Source organism: Panthera uncia, chromosome D1, assembly GCF_023721935.1.
Source record: "Panthera uncia isolate 11264 chromosome D1, Puncia_PCG_1.0, whole genome shotgun sequence".
NCBI classification, from domain to species: domain Eukaryota; kingdom Metazoa; phylum Chordata; class Mammalia; order Carnivora; family Felidae; genus Panthera; species Panthera uncia.
Genome location: NC_064808.1, coordinates 71,814,624 through 71,837,119, shown reverse-complemented (window position 1 = coordinate 71,837,119; position 22,496 = coordinate 71,814,624). Strand labels below are relative to the sequence as shown.

General features: G+C 46.7%; 1 protein-coding gene across 1 annotated transcript in view; it reads right to left on the bottom strand.

Moving 5' to 3' along the window:
- The window catches only part of FAT3 (FAT atypical cadherin 3), a 61,324-nt gene extending 39,696 nt beyond the window's left edge, over window positions 1-21,628 (bottom strand). Inside the window, exons 1-5 of the mRNA XM_049640755.1 lie at window positions 21,485-21,628; window positions 20,137-20,280; window positions 16,649-16,846; window positions 12,769-13,567; window positions 1,141-1,275 (exon numbers count right to left, since the gene is read on the bottom strand). Of these exons, the coding sequence (XP_049496712.1) occupies window positions 1,141-1,275; window positions 12,769-13,567; window positions 16,649-16,846; window positions 20,137-20,280; window positions 21,485-21,628 (1,420 nt within the window). The remainder of the gene's footprint in view (window positions 1-1,140; window positions 1,276-12,768; window positions 13,568-16,648; window positions 16,847-20,136; window positions 20,281-21,484) is intronic.
- Window positions 21,629-22,496: the final 868 nt, after the last annotated feature.

The following is a 22,496-nucleotide window of genomic DNA, read 5'->3' as shown; positions in this document are numbered from 1 at the left end:
TTTAAATCTAAGCCCTAGGTGACCTCAAAGGCAAGTAGGCTGGTGATCTCTTCATTCACAGGCAGCTGTTTTCTTGAAATCAACAGTGAAACAGCTTTGGCTTCCATGTTTTGAAAATAGTGCTTCTCTTTGCAAAGGATGAATTTCTAAAACCCAATGCTTAGCAAAGTGCTTTGCACATAGTAGGCATAATTGTTTGTTAATAAATACTTCTCAGATTCCAAAAAGGGTATCAGTGTGCCTGTATTTTAAATACATCCTCTACCAAAAAGAGTTCTTTATAGAGTTTAGAAGTGATAGAGAATATGTGAATCAAACAAAGTACTGCAATTGAGTGAAAATCGGTAACAGGGTTATTGGTCATTCAGAAACAAAATACATTTCTTCCTCCCTCCCTTTCTCCCCACTTCCTTCTTTCCTTCTTCCTCCCATCCTTCCCTCCTTTCATTCCTTTCTTTCTCTCTTTCCTCTTTCTCTTCCTCTTTCTTTTTTTCTTTCTCTTCCTTCCTTCCTTCCTTTCTCCCCACTTCCTTCCTTCCGCCCATCCTTCCCTCCCTTCATTCCTTTCTTTCTCTCTTTTCTCTTTCTCTTCCTCTTTCTTTCTTTCCTTCAGGACACAGAGGCAAGCACCTCTCCTTTTGGGGACATGTAGTAGATCATATGTATTTCCAGTGGAGGGTCTGCTTACTTGGTGCTCTAGGCTGGGCTTGCTCTATGGAAGATCTACTGGACTGGCTCAGCTGTACCTTCTGTTGATCTCTGTGTTGTGGCTATGGGTTGTGCAGCCCTCTGAACATCGAAGGCCGTGCCACAGATACTCTGACTCCTCTGCCTAACCAACGGCCTTCTATTTTCCACTGTACACTCTTAATATCCATGTGACATGATTGAAAACACATGTTGTGGTCTTCCTGTTATGCAAGGAGTCCACGGTCATTGCATGCTTCCTTAGCACAGGCCAAAGCTATAATAAATCCCAAGTATGTTTGAGGGTGGATGTCAGCTGTGGTGCATTCTGAAGGTAAATGTTGCATGCAGACAGATATGTCTTCAGGAAGGGCTAGGGCAGTGTAATTTACTCAAGGGCAAGTGCTTCAGGAATATGAATTTAGACCCTCATCATTCCACCCCACTCTGCACCTGAGCACTCTCCGAGCTTCCCTGGTGGACACTGGCAGAGGTATGGTCTCCTGCTGGCTTCATAACCGACACACTGCATGTCCCCTGGACATGGCTTCTCCATGCAAGGATCGTTGGACCCCGGGCACAGTCCTCCTGTGACAAAAGGGAACACACATGATCAGTACACGGGGACTCACGCTACATTCCAGGGAGCGCAGAAAAAGTTCAAGAGCTGCACTCTGCAGGCTCTGAGCTGAGAGGCAAAGAGGCCATCCAGAGGCAGGAGCACCTGAGGGGCTTTTCCTGGTGTGAGTGCCTGTCAAACGTCCCTGCCTCTGTCAAAAGCACACTGGCAGACTGAAGTAGGCTGGCTGCAGAGAATACACAGAGCTCCTCCTTTCAGGTTACAATATGCTAAGGTTGTAATTGGGCCAACTTTAGCTGAAAAAAGATCACACCACATGGGCTCCGGTAGTATTGACTGGAGCGGGTCCTGCACACTGGTGCCCACTTGAATGCATCACCTGAGTTTAGATTTCTCCTATGCCCTTTCCCTGCTCTGAAAAACTTAGGGGGTAGACTTCAGAAAATGTTAGTTGTTCTTTTCAGAGGAGAAAGAAAAAGACTTTCCTAAAGAAAAGTAGGACTAATTCCAAACCGGGCAAGCACAATTCACATTGTTTCCTAATCCCTTCTGCTACCTGCTATTGTATTGATTAGCTGTAAATGTGCCTTGCCGCCTATCAAAAACAGTTGCATTATCCTTGGCAAAGGAGGCTTGCTTTCTACCTGTTCGATGTTCATAGCACAGTGAGATGAAAGGTTAATCCCTCAGAAAGAAAATCCTGGAAAGCAGATTAACTGATTAAGGCAAAATTCAGGACCCAAGTGAGTCATTTCAGAAGTGTGGTGATGGCAGGTGCAGGTCCACTGAAGGATCCACTGAAAGATCCACGTTTCAGAAATCTTGTATATTTCAAATGTCATTAGGCCACTTTCAACGTGGTGAGAGTTTAAGTGGTAAAAGGACCATAGATAAGGAGACACAAATGAACACCCGCCCACAGCTGGGTTAGCAGTGGCCAAAAGGAGCACTCCTCTGCGAACCAAGAACGTTCGGACATCAGCAGCTTCTTTCCTCGGGAAGATCTGACCCATTACCATTACTCCCTGCCATCCTAACTCTTTCCTCATCATTAAGCATATTATCCCATTATAGAGTCCTATCTTTGTCTAGGAGAAAGCAGAAATTTAATGCTAACTGCATATAAACATTTAAAAACTGTAATCTTCCAGAAGAGCAGTAAAAGTAGCACCAGCAAATGCAGAATTCATAAATCCTATTTTCCACTGGTTTAGAGCTCAGCCGTAAAACATACTCGTGGCAACGAGCCAGCTTACAAAGTCTTGGAAGATGAAGGGATTTTTAACTGAAAATTTGGAATGATCTCTACAAATGGTTCTAAAAGCCACAAGTGCCCCAAAATACATCGTCCTATTTTCGTCCCAAGAAATCTTTACTCCTGCCATATAGGCATCAATATTTACGCAACCTATCACCTTCTGATCTGTTTCATAGGGCTTTTGATAACCAGTTTTTAAATAATTTATAATTCTTGGTGCATCCATTCAATAAATAATTTTTTAGGGCCATTCAAGTGATAAGCCTGCACATATAAAGATGAAAGGAAACAACACCGCCCCTCCCTCCCTCCAGGAAACAACAAGCAAACACATGATTACAATCCCCTAAGGTAACCAGTTAGACAGTGACATGTGAGTGCAACCAGAGAAGGGACAATTGTGTTTCCTAGGACAATGTCAGAAATCCTCACAAAGGAAGGGAGCATTTTAGGGGTGCCTGGGTGGCTCAGTCTGTTAAGCGTCCGACTTCGGCTCAGGTCACGATCTTGCAGTTTGTGGATTTGAACTCCGCGTGAGCTCTGCACTGACAGCTCAGAGACTGGAACCTGCTTTGGATTTTGTGTGTGTGTGTCTCTCTCTCCCTCTACTCTGCTCATGCTCTCTCTCTCTCTCTCTCTCTCTCTTTCTCAAATATAAATAAACTTTAAAGGAAAAATAAAAGAAGGGAGCATTTTAAACTCAGGCTTGAAGGATGACATCCTTCGAGTAACAAGGGACTGTGTTTCAAGGGAATGAGCCAGCCATGGTTAGTGGATCACTGCATGCATGTGTTAAGGCTCATTCATGAAAAGTTCACAACTCTGCCAGCTGACTCTTTGCTGTCTCCATGCCTGGCTTCATTTCAGTTGCAGATGGCCTGCACGCTTCCAGGTCTCTCCTAAATGTTGATTGACTAGTTCGTATATGCTCTAAGATGCAAACTCAGCCCAATGCTAACCTTGGCCACATGAAGGTGGCAATGTGCATAAATGAAACATAAAATGCATCCCATCGAATAGATGTAACTCTGGGCATCACCTTCCAATCAGACATAGAAACAGTAATCTAGGTATTTAAGAAATCGGTTGCTTCCCATTCCATGGACACATCTTTTTCCGTGTCCTATTTTAGCCAGTCAAAGGGTAACCTTCCTCTAAATTTCTATGTTGATGAGGTATAGCTACTTGTGCTACATTCATATCTTTTCTGCTCTAGTGCAATGACCACATTGCTAAGAAACCATGCATTATCAAAACTCCAGATGAAAAGCCACTATTTCAAAAGGGCAAAAGAGGGCTAGATAATTTCAGACCCATGACAATATAGGAATTATGCCAAGATTCTAAAAAACATCTATAAGCATATATAATAAAAACTAAACACAGTATTTTGGAGTAAATACAGCATTTGAGTACTTTTCCACTTTTTTTTTTTTTATACCTTTTCTCTTACTATTATTAGCCCTGCCCTGGTAGCTGGCACAGGCTTCTTACTCTGTCACCATATCTCTTATCTTGAGTTAAAGACAAAGCCATTCAGACCAGCAGCTGGGGGTTCAAACTCACAGCTTCTTTGTCTTACCTCGTGTCATAACCATAGAACCCACCTGACTGCATCCACTAAATTAATGGGTTATGTTAGATCCAGTGCCCGTTATGAAAACTCTAGCTGGAGGATATATAAAAAAATACATTAGTTTAAGTATTATAATATGTGCATTCTCAAACTAATAAATATTAGATGTACAATAAGTATATTTCCATTCATTCTAGCAGCCATTGCCTTCGATAGGTTCTTTTTCATCCTTTTTATTTTTCGTAGGCTTTTTAAGGCAAAGGGGACAGTTCTTGGCAAGTGATCTGTCTCCTGATGCATTAAAAACCCTCAGGGGCCTCCCCCACCAAGTCCCAGCCATAAACACGCAGGCTCCAGCTGCTGCTGTCAGTTCCCTCTGCTCAGGGCACGTCTGCTCACCCGTGGCTCCACAGAGCAGGAAGGCAGATTAGAGTCTGGAGGTCAGTGTAAATGTAAGGTACTCCTTAGCTAGGGACAGATGTGAGCATGTGTGCAAAATGCAGTCTATTCCAAACAGAGACAGACTTCTAGCTACGAGAACGAGGTTTCCCCAAAGTAAATATTCTCCATGTACAATGACTGTAGTTCTTCACCATCAATAAGGATAAGAAATTAGGTCCTTTCTGACATATATATTGTCAGAGGGACTTGACCTTTGTATGCTAACTCTGAACAATGTTGTGTGTCCCTTGACCTCAGGTATACCCGTATGTTTGGGTCCTGGGGACACTTTCCTGGGGATAATACCCTCTCTCCAGACAAAGCCCTAAATTCTCTAGTGACATAAAATCCTATATACTTTAGATGGATGCTGAGTGGTTAACTTGTTTTTAGAAATACATTTATATCGTCCCCCTTTCATGGAAGTACATACACCTACTATTGTTAAGAGTCTTAAAGACCCCCATTCTGGTGGCAGAGAGTGCTTTATCGTAGTAATAGTTAAGAGACAACGGTGTCAGTTCCCACTGGCCTCTGGTAGGAAGTTTATCTTATTAACTATCATTAAATAATCCAGGTTTAATTAACTCGTGCTGTGATCAGTGACAGCTTGGGTGGGTGGGGGCTGTAGACCCACATGTTCTGCATCTCGAGGCATCCATCAGTTTCGTGCCAGAGTGAGCACGAAGGGAGAAGGGTTGCACTTTATCAAACCAACTGATGCCATGTGTTGCTTGTCAGGGCAGGATAGAAGGATCAGATGTTTTCAGCAACTCAGAGAACATAAAGCAGGCAGAGAAAACTCTGTTCCTCATTCCCACGTCCCCTCAAGAAGCCGGTGTAGCGCAACAGGAAAGGGTCTGCGCTGACAAGCAGGAGACCTGGATTTTGGCTCTGACCAGTTATTCTACTTATTTACTGTGTGGCTCTGAACAGGTCACTTGACTTCTCTGAGTCTTGATTTCCTTTTCTGAAAAATGAGGATAATACTCGTTCATAGAATTGTGAGATTCAAATGGGCTTATGTATGTGAAAGCAATTTTTTAAAAACTGTGTATTTATTTTGAGAGAGAGAGAGAGAGAGAGAGAGAGAGAGAGAGAGTGTGTGTGTGTGGGAGCAGGGGAGGGGTAGAGAAAGAAGGAGACAGAGAATCCCAAGCAGGCTCCGCATTGCCAGCACAGAGCCCAACATGGGACTCCAGCTCATGAACCAGGAAATCATGACCTGAACCAAAACAAGACTCAGATGCTCAATCGTCTGAGCCAACCAAGTGCCCCTGTGAAAACAATTTTTAAAGGGAAAAACTTAAAGTAAAAACAAATTACTATAAGGTCTCAAAACTGGAGACGCTTGTTTTGACTCAGCCACATGCCAGAAACCTGAACTCAAGTGTCATCTTTTCCTTGCTGTCTTTTTTGGGTCAGATTCATGATTTGTAAATTGATAGATGATATGAAACCCTGTGTGCATAGTAGCATATAAGATAAGGCCTGGAGCTTTTTACTAATCAGTGTCCCTGGCTACTGTGGGGTCAGCCCCTTGGCCACGTTGTTGTGGGCAGATGTATTTTTTCTATACAGCCTTTCCAGCAGGAGAAATGTGCACACAACGTGACTGTTCTTTGAAAGGAGGTTTCCACGTTCTGAAGTCTTGCTCAGGTGCAAATTTAGGTCACTTTCTACAGAGCTGACAACATACCATTCATTTGAGCAGAAGCTTTAGAGCTTTGGGACCTGCACAGAGGAGAGAGGTGACCCTCTTGAGGTTTTAGGAGGGTCTTGCTACATATTTATGGCTCTTCGCTCCTTGCCTCCCCAGTATTCCCACAACCCTCTGGGTTAAGTCTCTGCCTTTAGCTAATACATCAGTGTCTAGCTGTGATTTCTATCACCATCACTTTGAGCAGATTGAACCTCTTGATTTACGTCTCTGCCTCATTATACTGTCCAGTAACTGATGGTAAACATCCTACACCCTGAATTCACACACTTTGCCAAGATGCCATGTCTTGGCAAATGCCACATAAGTCAGTAAGCTTCCCTCTTAATTATTGGCCCCCATGAAGTTTTAAAACACCTTCTCCAGAGGTCTTGGATGCAAAGTGGTCTCTTGTGGTTCTCCCACAAGCACAGAATCATCTGGAATGGCGTTTGCTTGGCTCAGCCATATTTTCTGGATGATTTTGCTGAAGGCTGAGCAAAGTTTCATTCATGACATCCTCTCTGGGGCAGTTGTGTGTGGGTGGAATATATAAGAGAATATCCACACACGGAGAAGCTGGTGTCATCACCAGGGTAGACACCTCTAAACCTCTCTTGGCATGTTGGAACTTGAGGGTCCTGGAGATGAGGGCTCTGCAGAGACACAGCTGTTATGAGTGGAAAATGGAAACTTCCCCATTTGCAGGGGGAACCTGGTTAAGATTCAGAGGCTACACCGAAAGTTCTTTGAAACCACTGGGGTGGAACTACTGGCTTTCTCCTCTGAGAACGAGCCTTGACAAACCCCAGCCCAAGTGTAAGCCCAAATCTCAGATTTTTTCCTCTGCCTTTTAAAAACTCTTCAAGGTTATGTTTTAAGCGTCTTATTGCATCGCAGAAGCCTCTGTCATTTTATTTTACTGTGCTTATTAGATGCGTATTACTATGACTGCCTATCACAGGCTCCTTGGGCTGTCACCAGGCATTCCTCCCCTGGACTGTCCTGACTCCTCACCATCCTGTCCAGCTGAGCTCCTGGTCTGTCCCCTGCAGGCTGCGGGTCCATGCACCGTGAGGGTGGGGACCACGCCAGGCTCACTTACCACTATACCTCCAGCACCCTGCCCAGGGCCTGGCAAAGGATCTACTGCTCTCTGAATGATGAGCAAATGAAAGGGGGGCGGTGCCCCAAATCTCTGGGCCCTTCTCTTCACTGCTGTCTTTGCTTACACAGCATCGCTTGCCTGGCAAAGACTCAACATGAGAAGCTTCACTGCTTCCAGTGCCTTTCACGGACTCCTCCAGGAGGACCGGGGACTCCTTCATCTGGGCCTCCTCTGGGCCCTAACTACACTCCCTACAACTGTCTATAGCGTCTATTTGTTTGCACTCAGCGAGGAAAGGAACTTCAGCATTTTGTCTAGGAAAAGAGGATTTGGGAGGTGATAACTGCCCTCTAATATCTGGAAGGCAGCTGGTATAGGAGGCATCAGACAGGTCAGGTTCTGTGTGGCTCTAATGGACAAAGCTGGGGGACATCACCAGCAGGTAGATTCTGGTGCATTGTAAGGGAAAAGACTGTCTCAGGTCCATCTTGTGAGGCCGGCTGAATTACTGTACCAGGAATGTAGTTAAAAGGATGTCTGTCACGGGTGGGAGGGTGAATTGGGAACTTTCAAGTTCCTTTCAAAAGTGTGGAGACGTAGTAGGCCACGGGGCTTGAGACTGCCAGGTGTGAGTCCTGGCATGGCCATTTACTTAGCTCCGTGACTTTGAGAAAGTCAACTGATCTTCCCAAGTTTTAGTTTCCTTAAGTTTTTTTTTTTAAACAAGATACCACTTTTCTTTTTACTTTTTTTTAATGTTTACTTATTTTTGAGAGAGAGAGAGAGAGAGAGAGAACGCGCGCGCACAAGTGGGGGAGGGGCAGAGAGAAGGGGGACAGAGGATCCTAAGTGGGCTCTGAGTTGACAGCAGTGAGCCCCAGGTGGGGGCTCAAACTCACAGACCGTGAGAGGATGACCTGAGCTGAAGAATTCGGATGCTCAACCAAGTGAGCCAGCCAGATGCCCCAGTTTCCTTCACTTTTGAGGAAAGTTAATAATACCCTTCCTTTATCATAAGGGTTAAATGCAATTATGTATGTTTGAAAAACAGCATGGTAACTGGTCACAGCTCAATAAATGCTAGCTGTTGCTCCTGTCTCTGCCTTCAGTTGTGCAGTTTGTCACCTCCATGCCTCGGCTCTCGTGTTCCTCTGCCTGGAGCACTCTACCCAACACCAACCTGATTTTAGGCATCCTTTCAGGTCTAGCCCAGCGGGCATCACCGTTAATGATGTGTTCGGTGTCACTCTCACCTGGCCGAGCAAGCTCTTGTGATAGTGCCATAGCCCATGGCTGAGGGCAGGACTGCCATTGCACACACTCTGTGTAGCTGGTACCATGATTCCCCTGTGGCCGACGCTCCCTTCACTTTACCTGGAGCTCCGGCTGTCACTCCCATCAACACCCCGCTCTTAAACTCTGCTGCTCTCCTAGGGAATCCACTCTCCTGGACAAGTGTCTCCTTTTTGATAGATTTTTCTATCAGACTTTTGAAACGTCAATGCAATTTTTAAGAAACAGACAGTCAGCACAGCCCTGTGGACTGTCCCCGGTGTTCTGTCCACTTGCTTCCCTTCTAGGGGCTCAAGGGCATCCATCCATTCCCTGTTCGTTTGAACGGGTGTCAGGCTGAAGTGCTAGTGTTCAGTGAACTTGTAAAGTTTACCAGGAACCGTGTCATGACGTCAGGACTTCATACCTCTTGAAGTCCTGTTCAAATGTGATGGTAGATGGTAGCTGGGATCTAATGAGCCTTTCTGGCACTAAACCTCAACTCTGCTTTCATTTTGTTAAAGCAACTCAGCATTTTGGTTCAAGATGCTAATTTTGTTAATTGGACCCCAAAAAAGATGCATGAGAGAAAGATGAGTTGGAAGCTGGAAGGAGCATATTGAGGCCAGATCTGTATAAATATTGCTACACAGTCCAGAATAGGCAGCTACCTCTATTTATCATCATAATTATTCCGCCAAGGGGTGGAAAAGTCCATTTATTGTATCTGCCAAGATTCCAGAGTAAACTGATGAACAGTCAATACTAGTTGTGCGTGTGTGTGTGTGTGTGTGTGTGTGTGTGCGTGCATGCGTGTGTGCATGTGTTTTAAGGGGGGGCATTTATTGAATTCAATTACCTCTCCATCCAATAAATGAGAAAATACCTCAAATGTCTAATGCTTTCCTTAACAGTTTCTTGCTGTATTTTTATTAGAGGACACTTTAGAAGAAGTGAGAGCTATTTCTATTTCTAACTAAGAGCTTGCCCCCTGAACCTGCAGGAAAATTTTCCTCTTTTATCTTGCTGTGAGATGTCTCCAAGTTTGCTTTCCTGACCACCAGCATTAGAATCACCCAGGCTACGTCTATATAGACTGCCAGGCTCCAACTGAAACCTACTGTTACATCTGAGTGTGGGGCTCAGCAATGGGCATTTCTGGCAAGCCCCACACATGCTGGTGTCTGAGAGCCCCTCTGATGTCCTGTATGATGCACCTGTATCATGCCCCTCATGATGTACCATGAGGCTGGTGATCAGCCTGCCAGGGAAAATGGGGTCACTTGAGTATTCTTACAGAGCACATAGCTCTGGGGTAATGATTCACATAAGAAATGGAAGAGTTTCTATTCTTAATATGCAGATAATAAAATCGGGGTCCAAGAAGAGCCTTTATTGTATCAGTACGCCAGCTTTACGGCCCTGGGCAAGGCACAGAGCTACCACATTTATCAAGTGGAGATTATTGTCCATCACCTGCTGAAAATAGGACTGGACCGGATAACCTTTTGAAGGCTTTTTACTACTAAAATCCAGTATTTTATTTTACAGCTTAATTGTAAGAGTGACTTGAAGGTAAGGAGAGGCTCTGAGGTGAACCTGAAACTATGTACTGTCCTCTTTGAGGAAATGCTCACTTTTTTAAAAATGGTTTTTGTTTATGTTTGAGAGTGCAAGCAGAGGAGGGGTAGAGAGAGAGAGGGAGATACAGGATCCCAACAGCCTTAGCCCTGACAGCAGGGAGCTCGATGTGGGGCTTGGACTCAAGAACTGTGAGATCATGACCTGAACCGAAGTGAACGCTCAACCGACTGAGCCACCCAGGTGCCCTGGAAAAGCTCACTTTTCAAACCAAGAAGGCATCTTCGTGGGATGCCTGGGGGTTAAATCACAAAACCTTTTGGCACTCTGGCTTTACCGGGAGTGGAAAGGTTTGTGGGGATCAGAGAATAGGAGTTCTGGGCAAGGTCACCACCTTAAAAACTTACTGCATTTAAAACATTATTGTCTCATGAAAAACCTCCTTCTCTCCAAAAAAATCACCCCTCTAAATTCCTTCTTTCAAGAAATTCTGCCATGTCTGCCCTTCTCTGTCTTCTCTTGATTAACTCCTACTCATCCCTCAAGACCCAGGACATAGACAGTGTGTGGTACAGAAATGTCCACAGAAAGCTTTTCTCTGGCCATACATAGCAGGGATTTTGTCCTTTCTACTTCCTAGCATTTATTATGACACCATTATTGCAAATAGGTCCCTGCAAGCTGCCCTTGTAGTAGTCAGCTCCTAAGGGCAGGGACTGAGTCTTTTCCACTTTAGATCTTTATAACTTTTTTTTTTAATGTTTACATATTTTTGAGAGAGAGAGAGACCGCCGCGCACGAGTGAGAGTATCAGAAAGTGAGAGAGGGAGACACAGAATCCGAAGCAGGCTCCAGGCTCTGAGCTGTCTGCACAGAGCCCGACATGGGGCTTTAACTCACGAGCTGTGAGATGACAACCTGAGTTGAAGGAGGACGCTTAACCAACTGAGCCACCCAGGCACCCCTCCACCTTGAATCTTCAGTGCCTAGCACATTGCTGCCACCACAGATTTTTGCTGACTGAAATGAGTTCTCAGAGCACAAGGATTAATTAGCTGGTTTAGTTTCTCCTGCAGGGTCTGCCCTGTCCTGTTCAAACCTCTTTTGAACCCTGCCGTGAATCTCTGCATGAAGGCCATAGCAGAGCTTTGGTGCATAAATCAGTTTGCCTACAAAGGAAATTTAGGGAAAGCCGGGACAGCTGGCATTCATAAATCCTGCATGTTCGTGGCATCTGCCAGAAATACGTTGCATCTAGCATGCATGCTTTGAGTTACTTTGGATCTAATTTACATACTCAACAGGTCAGACGTCCCTGCATCTACCTGATGAAAACACAGACAGAATTCACCGGGTACCACCCGGTGAGTGGCTGGCACTTTTTGGGCTGCTTGGAAGCTGTCAAAATGACTCTTGGAAGGAGCTGTGATCTCCAGAGCCCTCCTCTGATGAGCTTATTTTTCAAACTGCAATGAAGAATTTTCTCTGAGAGAAAAGGCCAGGGGCCCTACCTGTCCCCAGTTACCTAAAGGGATGTTTTACAAATGGCCTCTCTTTTGGCCACAGTCCCTTTGGGCCGAGTTCACGCTGGCTAGAAAAATTCCGGGTGTAATTTTCTTAGAAGAGAGCAGTGAATTTATGGCTCCACATGTCGAGAGGAAAAGAGGCAGAGAGCAATACTTCTCACTGACCACCGTGGGCACGTGACTCTGCAGCTATGGCCTCTGCCCAGGAAAGGTCAAGGCTCAGGGACTCTAGTTACATCAGCAAACTTGAGCCACTCCATCTCTGCTGCTCTGACGGCAGAGTCCATCCCCTGGCTGTGCTCCTCTACGTGGCGCCCGTTTTTCACTGAAGCAGATCTAACTGCCCGCACCCTCTGCAACAGCTTCCTAATTTGTTGCCCTGCCACTGGCCTGGCCCCGGCTGGTCTGTCCCCTCTGCAGCCGTCGTGCTCTTTGTGCAGAGCACGTCACTTCTTCCCTGCATCTCGGCCCATGGCTCCTCCTGCCTTGGGACAACTCCTACAGTGTTCATCCCGGCTAATGGCTCTTGTGTGAACCCTGAGCCTGCTCACAGGTCTCATTTGTCACCGTGCCCTGCCTTCCAGCGACAGAACCTCTCTCCCACTCCCCTGCTGGGGGCTTCTCTCCTGCCCTGAACCTTCCTCATACGAGCTGCATCCCGGCCTGGAATATTCTTCCTCCCCTACCTCTTTCCACCTGTCTGATTCCTACTTTTCCTTTATCCCAGCCCATTTGGAAACCTTCCCTCCGGATGGGTTCTCTGGCAGGATTTGGTACTTCCCCTAACAACACTCAACACACGGGCTCCTGCTGGCTTGCTCGCCTGTGCAGCTCAGTAGGCTGTACGCTCCGCGGAAGTAGGGGCTGAGCTCGTCCCATTTACCCCCGGCCCCAGCATCTCTCACGGTGACCTGATGCATCGTAGGTGGTCAGGAAATACTATGCTGGATGAGGGAACGAACGAACGCATGCTTACCAGGAATGGCGGCCCAGCCTACTCAGATCATGGGAGGTGGGAGGGAGCGGCAAGCCACACTCACCGTTGCAGGTGCAGCGCACATTCCTGTAGAAACGTGGGCACACAAAGCTGATGCGAGCCGTGCTGTAGGTCATGAGTGCGTGGGAGTCCAGGGACAAACCTTGCTCACAGTGCTGCTCCTGACAGTCCAGCCCCGAGCAGTTTTTCTCCAGGATGGCCGAGATGCGCATGACGTTCTCCAGATGCCTCCTGGCGTTGGACAGCTTTTGGATCAGGTAGGCTGGCTTATAGAACTCACTGCTGTGCATTTCCACCGCAAACAGCATGTCCAGCTGGTTGGTCCCCGCCACGGGCTGGATGCTGATGATGCGCAGGCTGTCCTGCTTCTGGGTGAGGACCGCGTTCCGCAGGGTGCGCCGGAAGCCATGCATGTGCAGCCCCACGAAGTCCTCAGGGGACACGTTCTCGAAGCGGATGGTGACGGTGTTCTGCAGCATCTCATGCACCAGCTGCTCCACGTGCACGACCACATCGATGGGCACCTGGAAGCGGCCGTCACTCACTGACACGTTCAGGACGTACTTGCCGCTGTCCAGGCCTCCCAGGGCGATGATCTTCCCATCGTGACTGTTCACTTTGAACAAGCTTTTCTGCTCCGATTTCAGGGCAAACGTGAGCACATCATACATGTCTTGATCTGTGGCATGGATCTTCCCAATGACCCCACCAGGAAAATCATCCTCCATGGTGACAATGAAAATTTCCAGGGGAATGGCTGTGGGCTTGTGAATACTTTCCTCGATGACCCGCACGCGGATGTAGGAGTGAGAAACTTGCGGCGGTTTGCCGGAGTCTTTTGCCTAAAACAACCAAGAGGGAGAAAGGCAAGGAACTAAGAAAAATCACAACACTTTTAAGAACAACAAAACTCAGAGAGAAGACGTCTATTCCTCTACCCTTGTTTGCTTCTTCCTCCGTCCCCTGTTACTGTTCTGCAAAATGCTGAGAGCGTGCATTGAAGTAAGAGGAGTGATTTATCAGCTTTGGTCCTTACATGCACACTCTGTTATGGACGATAAAATATGTGCACACAGTATAGCCATTGGGGGTGAACAGGGAAGGAGAAGGGAGGCTGCTATGAGATCCACATGCCCACCACACACTGGCCTTGTTTTCATTTTGAACAGAAGCCACAGGGGACATCGTACATAAAGTGGTGTTCTTACTTGAAGGAACAATCTTTGCAATTCTTTCCTTTGGATTGGGCCAGAGGACATCTTTCTGTACAGTGAAGAAATAACATGAGGTGTGAATTGCATAAATTAAGGTACAGAATAAAAAATGGAATGCAGAAGGGAAAGATAGGTAGCCTGGAAAAGCTTTGCCTTCTTTCTATGTATAAGAATTGACAGAAGAAGCACCCGATGGCACATCTTTCCTGAACCCTTCTGTGCGCAGCATGGGGGTAGCCAGTGCTGTAGAACTTCAGACACGGGTAGATTCCTGTGGACGGGGTCCCCAGGGAGGGTGTCTGAGGATGGAGGGATGCGGTGGACCTTGGAGGTCAGGTGAAATCTGAGGAGATATGTCCTCGTATATGGAAGGCAATGTAAAAGCAGGGACTTGGGCATCACGTGGACCTGAGTTCAAATCTCGACTCAGGCACTCACTACGTGTCTGGCCTTGTGGAAGTTACTTAACGTTTCTGAACTTAAATGTCTGCGCCTTTAATATGACTATAATAGTAGAACTTACTTCACAGGTGGGGATGAAAAGACACCGTGATGGCAAAGCGCTTAGCACAGGCCTGACCCATGGAAGTACTTTGTACCTCAGAGTTAATGTGATTGTTATTTTTACTATTAAAATCACCACATACTTTATGTGATCAACCACATGAACCAGAGATGCTGACATGGGAAAGTCAGGTAGGAAGAGATAAGTTAGCAAATGAGATTCAACTTGAAGTCAGGCTGTGGAGGGCCTCAAAGGACAGGGATATGTATAGACTTCATAGGCTAGGGGTTGCCCACTTAAATGTCAGAGAGCAGAGAGGTGACAGAAAGGCATGGAGCTGCTGGGTGGAAGGTGATAGATAAGAGGACCTGTGGACTAAGCAAGACTGGAAAACCATGTCTGCTGAAGGACGTCAAAACTGAAAATTGGAGAGAATGGGGCCGGAGTTTGGCCTGCAGACCCCACATCTTCTGGCACTAGGGAGCCACAGATGGTTTTAGTTTAGGGTAGGAGTTGGTATATTTTTTCTGTAAAGGGCTAGATAGAAATAGTTTTAGGCTTTGGGGGTTATATGATCTCTATAAACTAATCAACTATGGTTCCAGTGTGAAGCAGCCAGAGCATATGTAAATGAATAGGTAAGCCTATGTTCCAATAAACTTTTATTGATAAAAACAGGCTAAGGGCATGATGTGTTTGGGGCTGTAGTTGGTTGAGCCCTGGTTCAGGGGGGCTGATATAACCAAAGTGGAATTATTACTCAGGGAGGGGTGTAGGGGTATAACAGAAAAGAATGAGGCTGAAGCCAGAGGAGTCACCCAGGAGGCTCCTGCAACAATGAGTGAACAGGGAGGTAGTGAATGAAGTGGGGCGATGACAAAGGACATGTAACTGACGCATATGGGGACCTTATGAAGGCAGAATCTCAGGACTTGGTGGTAATTTAACATTAGGGACTAGGAGGAGAAAGCTCTCTACGGTGTTTCTAAGGTGTGAGATGTGAAATCTATTCTCTAACAATCAGAGAGGGTAAAGAACTATACCAGCTCCTGTGACAAGGCACTGAAAGTCTCTCCTTGCTCTTGGTACCTATACTGTGATATAAAATTATTTACGAGGGTGCCTGGGTGACTCAGTCAGTTAAGCGTCCAACCTTGTCTCAAGTCATGATGTCACGGTTTGAGCCTTGCATCACGCTCTGCACTGACAGTGTGGAACCTGCTTGGGATTCTCTTTCTCCCTCTCTCTCTGCCCCTCCCTTGCTCGTGCTCTCTCTCTGTCTCAAAAATAAAGAACTAAATAAACATTAAAAAATATTCACTCAACATTGTTGGAGGAGTGAGCGGCAACCAAAGCATTCACTGGCATGCTCAGAGCCAACAGTCATTAATTTGGAAGGTTACATGGAGCAGTGTAAGCCATAACTTACCAGAAGAAATAATGAACATAATGGAATGTGACACACATATAAAGGGTTATTATTGTTATTATTGCCACCATTAATAATGACTTTAGGTTGCCCTCTGTGGCAACAGTGAGTAAAAAGTCACTTGGTTTCACTAATGGGACCCAAATCTTGATACTGGCAAAATTAATTCCTGGGAACTCATTTCCTGCTCTTATCCACACCCTTTGCATACCTGCCACTTTTGTCCCTTTGTCCCATTTCATTTTACAAGGCCATTGACCTTGAGGAAGCTAAAATGTTGGGAGACCACTGCCATCTGAGTGCTTGGTCCCCTCCTGCCTCAATGGGAAAACTTACCAAGCAAAGGTCTCTTCAAAAGCAGAGGCCATGCTATGTCTCAATCATATTAGGACAAAGATTGGAAGCTTTGCCAAGTAGAGTAATGTGGCAAAGTCTACTCGGTATAAAGCAGCAAGCCTCGACCAATTAGTTGTCTTTGTGGGTCAATTAGAACCCTAGGAATTTTGAGAATGCAGATTTGGGCCCAGTGACTGTCTGCCTGGTACACCCTATGGGAAAGTCCCTTCTGAACAATGACGCTTCCCTTCCTTCCTGTTCAATTTCACACAAAGAGGCCGCTTTTATTGGTGTGAAATTGAATTTGAGATTAAAAGGGGAACATTCCTGCATGGTAATGAATTATGTTGACTTGCTCAACAAAGAAAAACCATCCACGGGGCACAGAAACCAGCAAAAGAGAAAGCCAGCCTGATGTGGACAGAGGATGGGGCCGTACCTGGACACACAGCACATATTCCGGAGACTCCGTGTGCCCGAAGACCACAGCTGACCGCAGGACCCCATGTGGGTCCAATATGAACTCCTCCTCTTCGTTTCCCGACAGAATAGAGAAGGAGAAGGGAGGCCCATTGTGAAAGGAGTCTCTGTCTGTCACCACCAGCTGCAGAATGCTGGTGCCTACTGGCTTGTTTTCCTGCATAAAAGAGTATATTAAAAAGGAAGATAAAATTACACCTCTCTTCACATTTTAAAAAAAAACAACCCGTCATTACCGGCTAGAAAACAGGGCTTTCAGCAGAAGGGATTCCCTGTAATATTATCTTGTCTTCTGAAAATATGCTGGAGTCTGTAAGCGTCATGCTCTGCATCCTTGGCTGTCTCCCCACAACCGCCCCGTGAGACAATGAGCTGCAGGAGAGAACACAAGAACTTCGCATTGAACAGGTTCATAGGCTCCCAGGATGGTGTCGCCTCCACCTTGTCCTTTGTAGGCTGGAAAGGCCCTGGGTTCACCTAAGCAGCTCTGGGAACATGTGGTGCCCACGAGCCTCTGTGACTAGGTCGGAAACCCTCTCGGGCCAAGGAAACATCGACCTTTTGGGACAGGAAGGCACTTCGTCACACTTGTCACAACACAATCATGCTGAGCCCTAACACCGTGACGCAGTGTCACAACATCAGGCTTTGGCGGGGGCACATCTTAGCAACTTCCCGGTAAACACACAAAGGCATACGCCAGGTGGAACTAGGGCTTTGCACCTCACCCCTCCAAACACAGTTTTCCCGTCTTTCTTGAGGACAGGGAAAGTGAGCACACTACTTCTCGACTTGAGAATGGAGAGAAAGAAAACCCTTAAAGTCATCAGAATTTCTGGAAACCCTGATGTTTTTATTCAAGGATTATTTCGCAGAACCTTTCTGCCTGTTCCCCAAAATAGAAACACAAAGGCTCTTCTTGGGTTGAAGGTTCTCCTCACTCCAAAAACGCCAAATTGAATTCCTCTGGAGCCCAGGCATTGGTTTTCTTGCCCCATTCTGTTTAGACTTCGGCATTACCACAGCTTGGGCCTGAAGTCAGTTTCATTAGTTCAGGCCTTCTGATGACACTGATTTAGCATTAAATAAGTTTGGGTCACAGAGATGGAGACCGTGATACACGGCAGTTTGGACGGAGTCGTGCACGGGGCGGGCACGCTTCAGCTTGCTGTGCTGAATTAGTCTTATGAAAACCATGTGTTGGAAAAATGAAATTGTCCTGGCTTGGGAAAAGGGAGGAACAGTTTTTGAAGGAGAAAGAGAAAAGGACCTCAAAAGACGTCTTACTTTGTTCCTTCTCTCAAGTGGCCTTTTGGTCATCAGGAAGTAGACCCTGTTTCCCTCTGGAATCAGCCATGGCACTGCCTCAGCCCCATGTAGATTCACTATTTCACAGTGACAGCACACTCAGCACCACACAAAATAGAAGAGTTATTGATTTGTTTGCTCACTTTATAAAGGCCATTTCCTCTACAGGAGAGAGACACAGAGAGAGAGACAGAATGTGTGGCCCAGGGGTCACCATCTGAGAAAGAAGGGTGAAAGAGAACACGGACAGGCCCCGGCGCTGCAGATAGGAGCCGCGGTCACTGCTCATGGCTGCGATTCTCGTTTCTTTCACTGCTGGCTTCCTGTTGTGCATGTGAAAACAGGCTGTCAAGCTGATCGATGTGTGTCATAAAACCGAATGTTGAGTGGGCAAAGCCCATTTTGTTTTGGGGCGAGCACACCGGCTGTGTGAGGCCGACAGTGCCTCTGTGGGAGGCGGTCCTGGAGAAGGGCCATCTGAGAGAGACAGAAATGGAGGAAGGGGCAGCCCCTAGGTGAAGCTGTGCGGAAGCAGGAGGGGGACAAGAGTGCACAGCCGCTGGAAAGACCATCAGAGAGGAGAGGACGACCTGAATACCATTGCTGAAGGAATCCGATTTCGTTGACAAGGTGGCAGGAAAGAGGCCAGGGCTGCTTGCTTTACGAGCGAGCGCCTCTCCGCTCCGCCTGACTGCTGGACATCTCAGAGGTGGGGAGCTGGCCGTGACGGCCAGCCTAAGTCCTTATGTTGTTCCAAAGGGGTCTCTCAAGATCTGGCTCACTCTCATCTCACCTTCTCCCCTCAAAGCCTTCAGACCCCATGGGAGGTGATTCTGAGGCCAAACTGGATCAGGCAAGAGCCGGTTCTCAGGACTCTCTGAGGCCCCCCACAACACGTGTATCAATCGCTGTTTCCTCTATGTCCTCCACACTGACAACATTCCTGGACTGGATTCCCCGAGCCTCCAGTGGTCAGGAAGAGGAGATAGCTCGGCACCCAGCACTGTGTTCATGAAACATCTTTTTTTTTTTTTTTTAAACGTTTATTTATTTTTGATAGAAACAGAACATGAGCGGGGGAGAGGCAGAGAGAGAGGGAGACACAGAATCTGAAGCAGGCTCCAAGCTCTGAGCTGTCAGCACAGAGTCTGATGCGGGGCTTGAACTCACAGACCGTGAGATCATGACCTGAGCCAAAGTTGGACACTTAACTGACTGAGCCACCCAGGCAACCCCGAAACATCTTTTGAAAAAAAAAATAGATGGGAAGAAGAGTCATTCCCCCTGAGAATAGAATGCCAGCTACTCCATCTTGCAACCTAATTTTAAGGAGCAGGTGGATTTAAAGTGCTAAACAAATTGCTTATGGAAGATTGATTTTAATGAGTAGCAGCTCTATCCTGATGCCCAATTTCTTTTGGAGAAATGAGACGGTTTGTATCAATCTCCCGCTGTTGCCAGAATAGCACAGAGTAGCTGAAAGGCAGCCTGTCCTTGTGAAGAGGATGGTTTTCGCAGAACACTGACCTGAGTTCAAACCCTGATTCTACCACTTAGCAGCTGCAGGATCTTGGGTGAGCTACTTAGCCCCTCGGGCCCTTAGCTCCTTCAGCATAAAGTGGGGGCTGCCCCAGCCTCCCACTTCACGAGGCTGTGGTGGGGACAGGTGGCTCATGTAAAGCACCCGACACTTGAGAGAGCCCCGTCGGCAATAGTGCTTATGACTATTTATTAGTCAGTAGCTGTGGAAGAATCAGGCTCTCTTCATACCCGTCTCATGATGGCATGAATTGATATCAGGTAAAAAAACCCAAAAACCATTGTTTTAATTTGTGAATAAAATGAGGTGCCTGGGCAGCTCAGTCAGTCAAACATCTGACTTTGGTTCAGGTCACGATCTCATGGTTTATGGGGTTGAGCCCCACATCAAGCTCTGTGCTGATAGTTTGGAGCCTAAATCCTGCTTTGATTCTGTTTCCCTCTCTCTCCGCCTCTCCCCTGCTTGTGCTCTCTCTCTTTCTCTCTCAAAAAATAAATTAAACTTAAAGGACTAATTTACAAAAATGACAAGTAAACCATCGCAGAGGAAGAAGGCTGGGCACGCAAGGACAGGTGACTAGCAGGCAAGATTTGGCTCACCTGAATCACAGCAGTGTAGTTAGCAGGGGTGAACACCGGGCTGTTGTCGTTCACATCAGAAATATCAATGTTGACGGTGGCAGTTGATGACATTGCAGGAATGCCACTGTCTACTGCCTGGACGAGCAGGGAGTATCCAGACACCTGCCAAAGCACAGAGGGCCGACAGTGAAGACGGACAGCATCTCCTTCAGTCTGCACACACTCAGAAGAGCTGCGGGAATGGCTGTGCTTTGCTGAAGATCAGCCACCTTCCCTCTTGGTCCTCGAGACCAGGGATTTGCAACGTCGGCACCCCTGACATCTGGGGCCAAGGTAATTCTTGGTTGCCGGGGGCTGACTTGTGCCTTTGTAGGATATTTAGCAACATCCCTGGTCTCTACCCACTAGAAGCCAGTATCACTTTCTGCCCATTTGTGGCAGCCAAAAATGTTTCCAAACATTGCCAAGTGTCCCCTGGATGGGCGGTGGGGGTGGGTATGAAGTCGGGGGTGGGATGCACAAAACAACCCCTGGTTACAACTACAGTTCTCATCCTGTGTTCAAACACTACAGCTGTCACCCTGATCTTCCTTATCAGTTCTGAACTGCAGGAGTTATGGGGATATATCACCTAAAGAGGTTTTCCTGCTTTTGAGTACCACCACTATGACATCTCTTCCTGTAATTTCACTTTGAAGACATATATTTTGGGTCACAAAACACAATGTTTACTTTGTTTAAACTTGGCAGAGGAGTTTTCTGGATCATTCTTTCTGACCTAAATACCTTCAGATGCTCCTTTTATATCTGCTCACCTAGTGCTAAAGCTGTGGATGAAACCAGGACCACAGGATCCCAATGCTGAAGGTACTTTCCTGCCTCCTTGCTCTGGGAAGGACCAAAATTCAAAGCATCCAGAAAATTACACCTTTGGGGGTGTCTGGGTGGGTCAGTCGGTTAAGTGTCCAACTTCAGCTCAGGTCATGGTCTGATAGGTTCGTGAGTTTGAGCCCTACATCAAGCTCTTTGCAGTCAACATGGAGCCCACTTCATGTCCTCTGTCCCCTCTCTCTGCCTCTCCCCCACTCGCTCTCTCCCTCTCTCTCTAAAAAATAAACATTACACAAAAGAAAGATACATCTTTGCTTTCTTCTTTAAGACACCCATAAATAAGAAGCTGCCAGCATCTATTGGCAGAAAATTCTTTCAAAGGTCTAACCCAAATATGTCATGCTGCATTTCAGCCTATCCTATTTACTCTCATTATTTGGAATGCAGAATCTTCCTACTTTTACTCATGGAGCCTGAGTGGATTCCAGTGAAAGGATGGGCATGGGTGGGAGGGGGCTGGCCTAAACTAGCTTACCCGTTCGCGGTCTAATTTCTTCTTAACCTTTACAAGTCCCAGGACAGGCTCCACAGCAAATTCATCGTCCCGATCTCCGTTCACGATGGAAAAATGAATCTGTCCATTGGGTGGGCTATCTGCATCTTCTGCTATTAGCTTCATGGGACACAAACCACAACAACAACAACAACAACAACAAAAGGTATGACATGAGAGACAGAGAAAAGGTTTATTCTAAGGGTCCCGGGTCTTATAACTGGGCACAGCTCTGGCAGTTTTCTTAGAGCTCTCTATGCTCACGTGCTAGCCATCATGCCCCCGGAAGAAGAACGGATGGCTTGGCTGGAGGAGGGAGGCACCACTACTGGAGCAGCCACTTCCTTTCCAGTAGTTTTTGTCTGCCTACAGCCTGATGCTTGTCAGGCGTGATTTTCCTTGGGCCTTGAGCCACTGAGGATAGAGCTAAAGCTCACTGATAGAGCCACTGAGGATAGAGCTAAAGCTCATAGGGGGAGTTTGGTGATTCTTCCCCAATTCTGCAAACAGTGGTCTCTGCCACTGAGACAGACATTCTCTAAATTCATGCGCCTCTGTGTTAAGGAAGCCTGAGAAAATTCCCTTTCTCACGTGGCAAACACACTGCCCTGCTGCTCCATATTGGTGATACTGGGATTTATATGCACGAAAGTGGTTCTGGGAAGTCCACCTCTGGTGTGTAAAGAATGCACACCGACACCTGGTGCTGCAGGAGCCAGAGATAAGGATGGATGGAAGGGACCTGTCCGGTAGGGGTGGTGATGATGGTAAGAATGGAACTCACTGTTTCCAAAACGTAATTTGTAAGTCTGAGAGAGCCCATGTACTCTTTACATGGCTTGCTCTTACTGGTATTAGAAAAAATTCCCTCCAGAAAGAGCTTCTCTAAGAGTGGCCAAGCAATCTTAATCTTGCTCCCATATGCAGCTGTCCTACTCTGTGTGCGTGTGTGAGTGCATGCATGCGTGTGTGTGTGTGTGTGTGCGCATGTGCG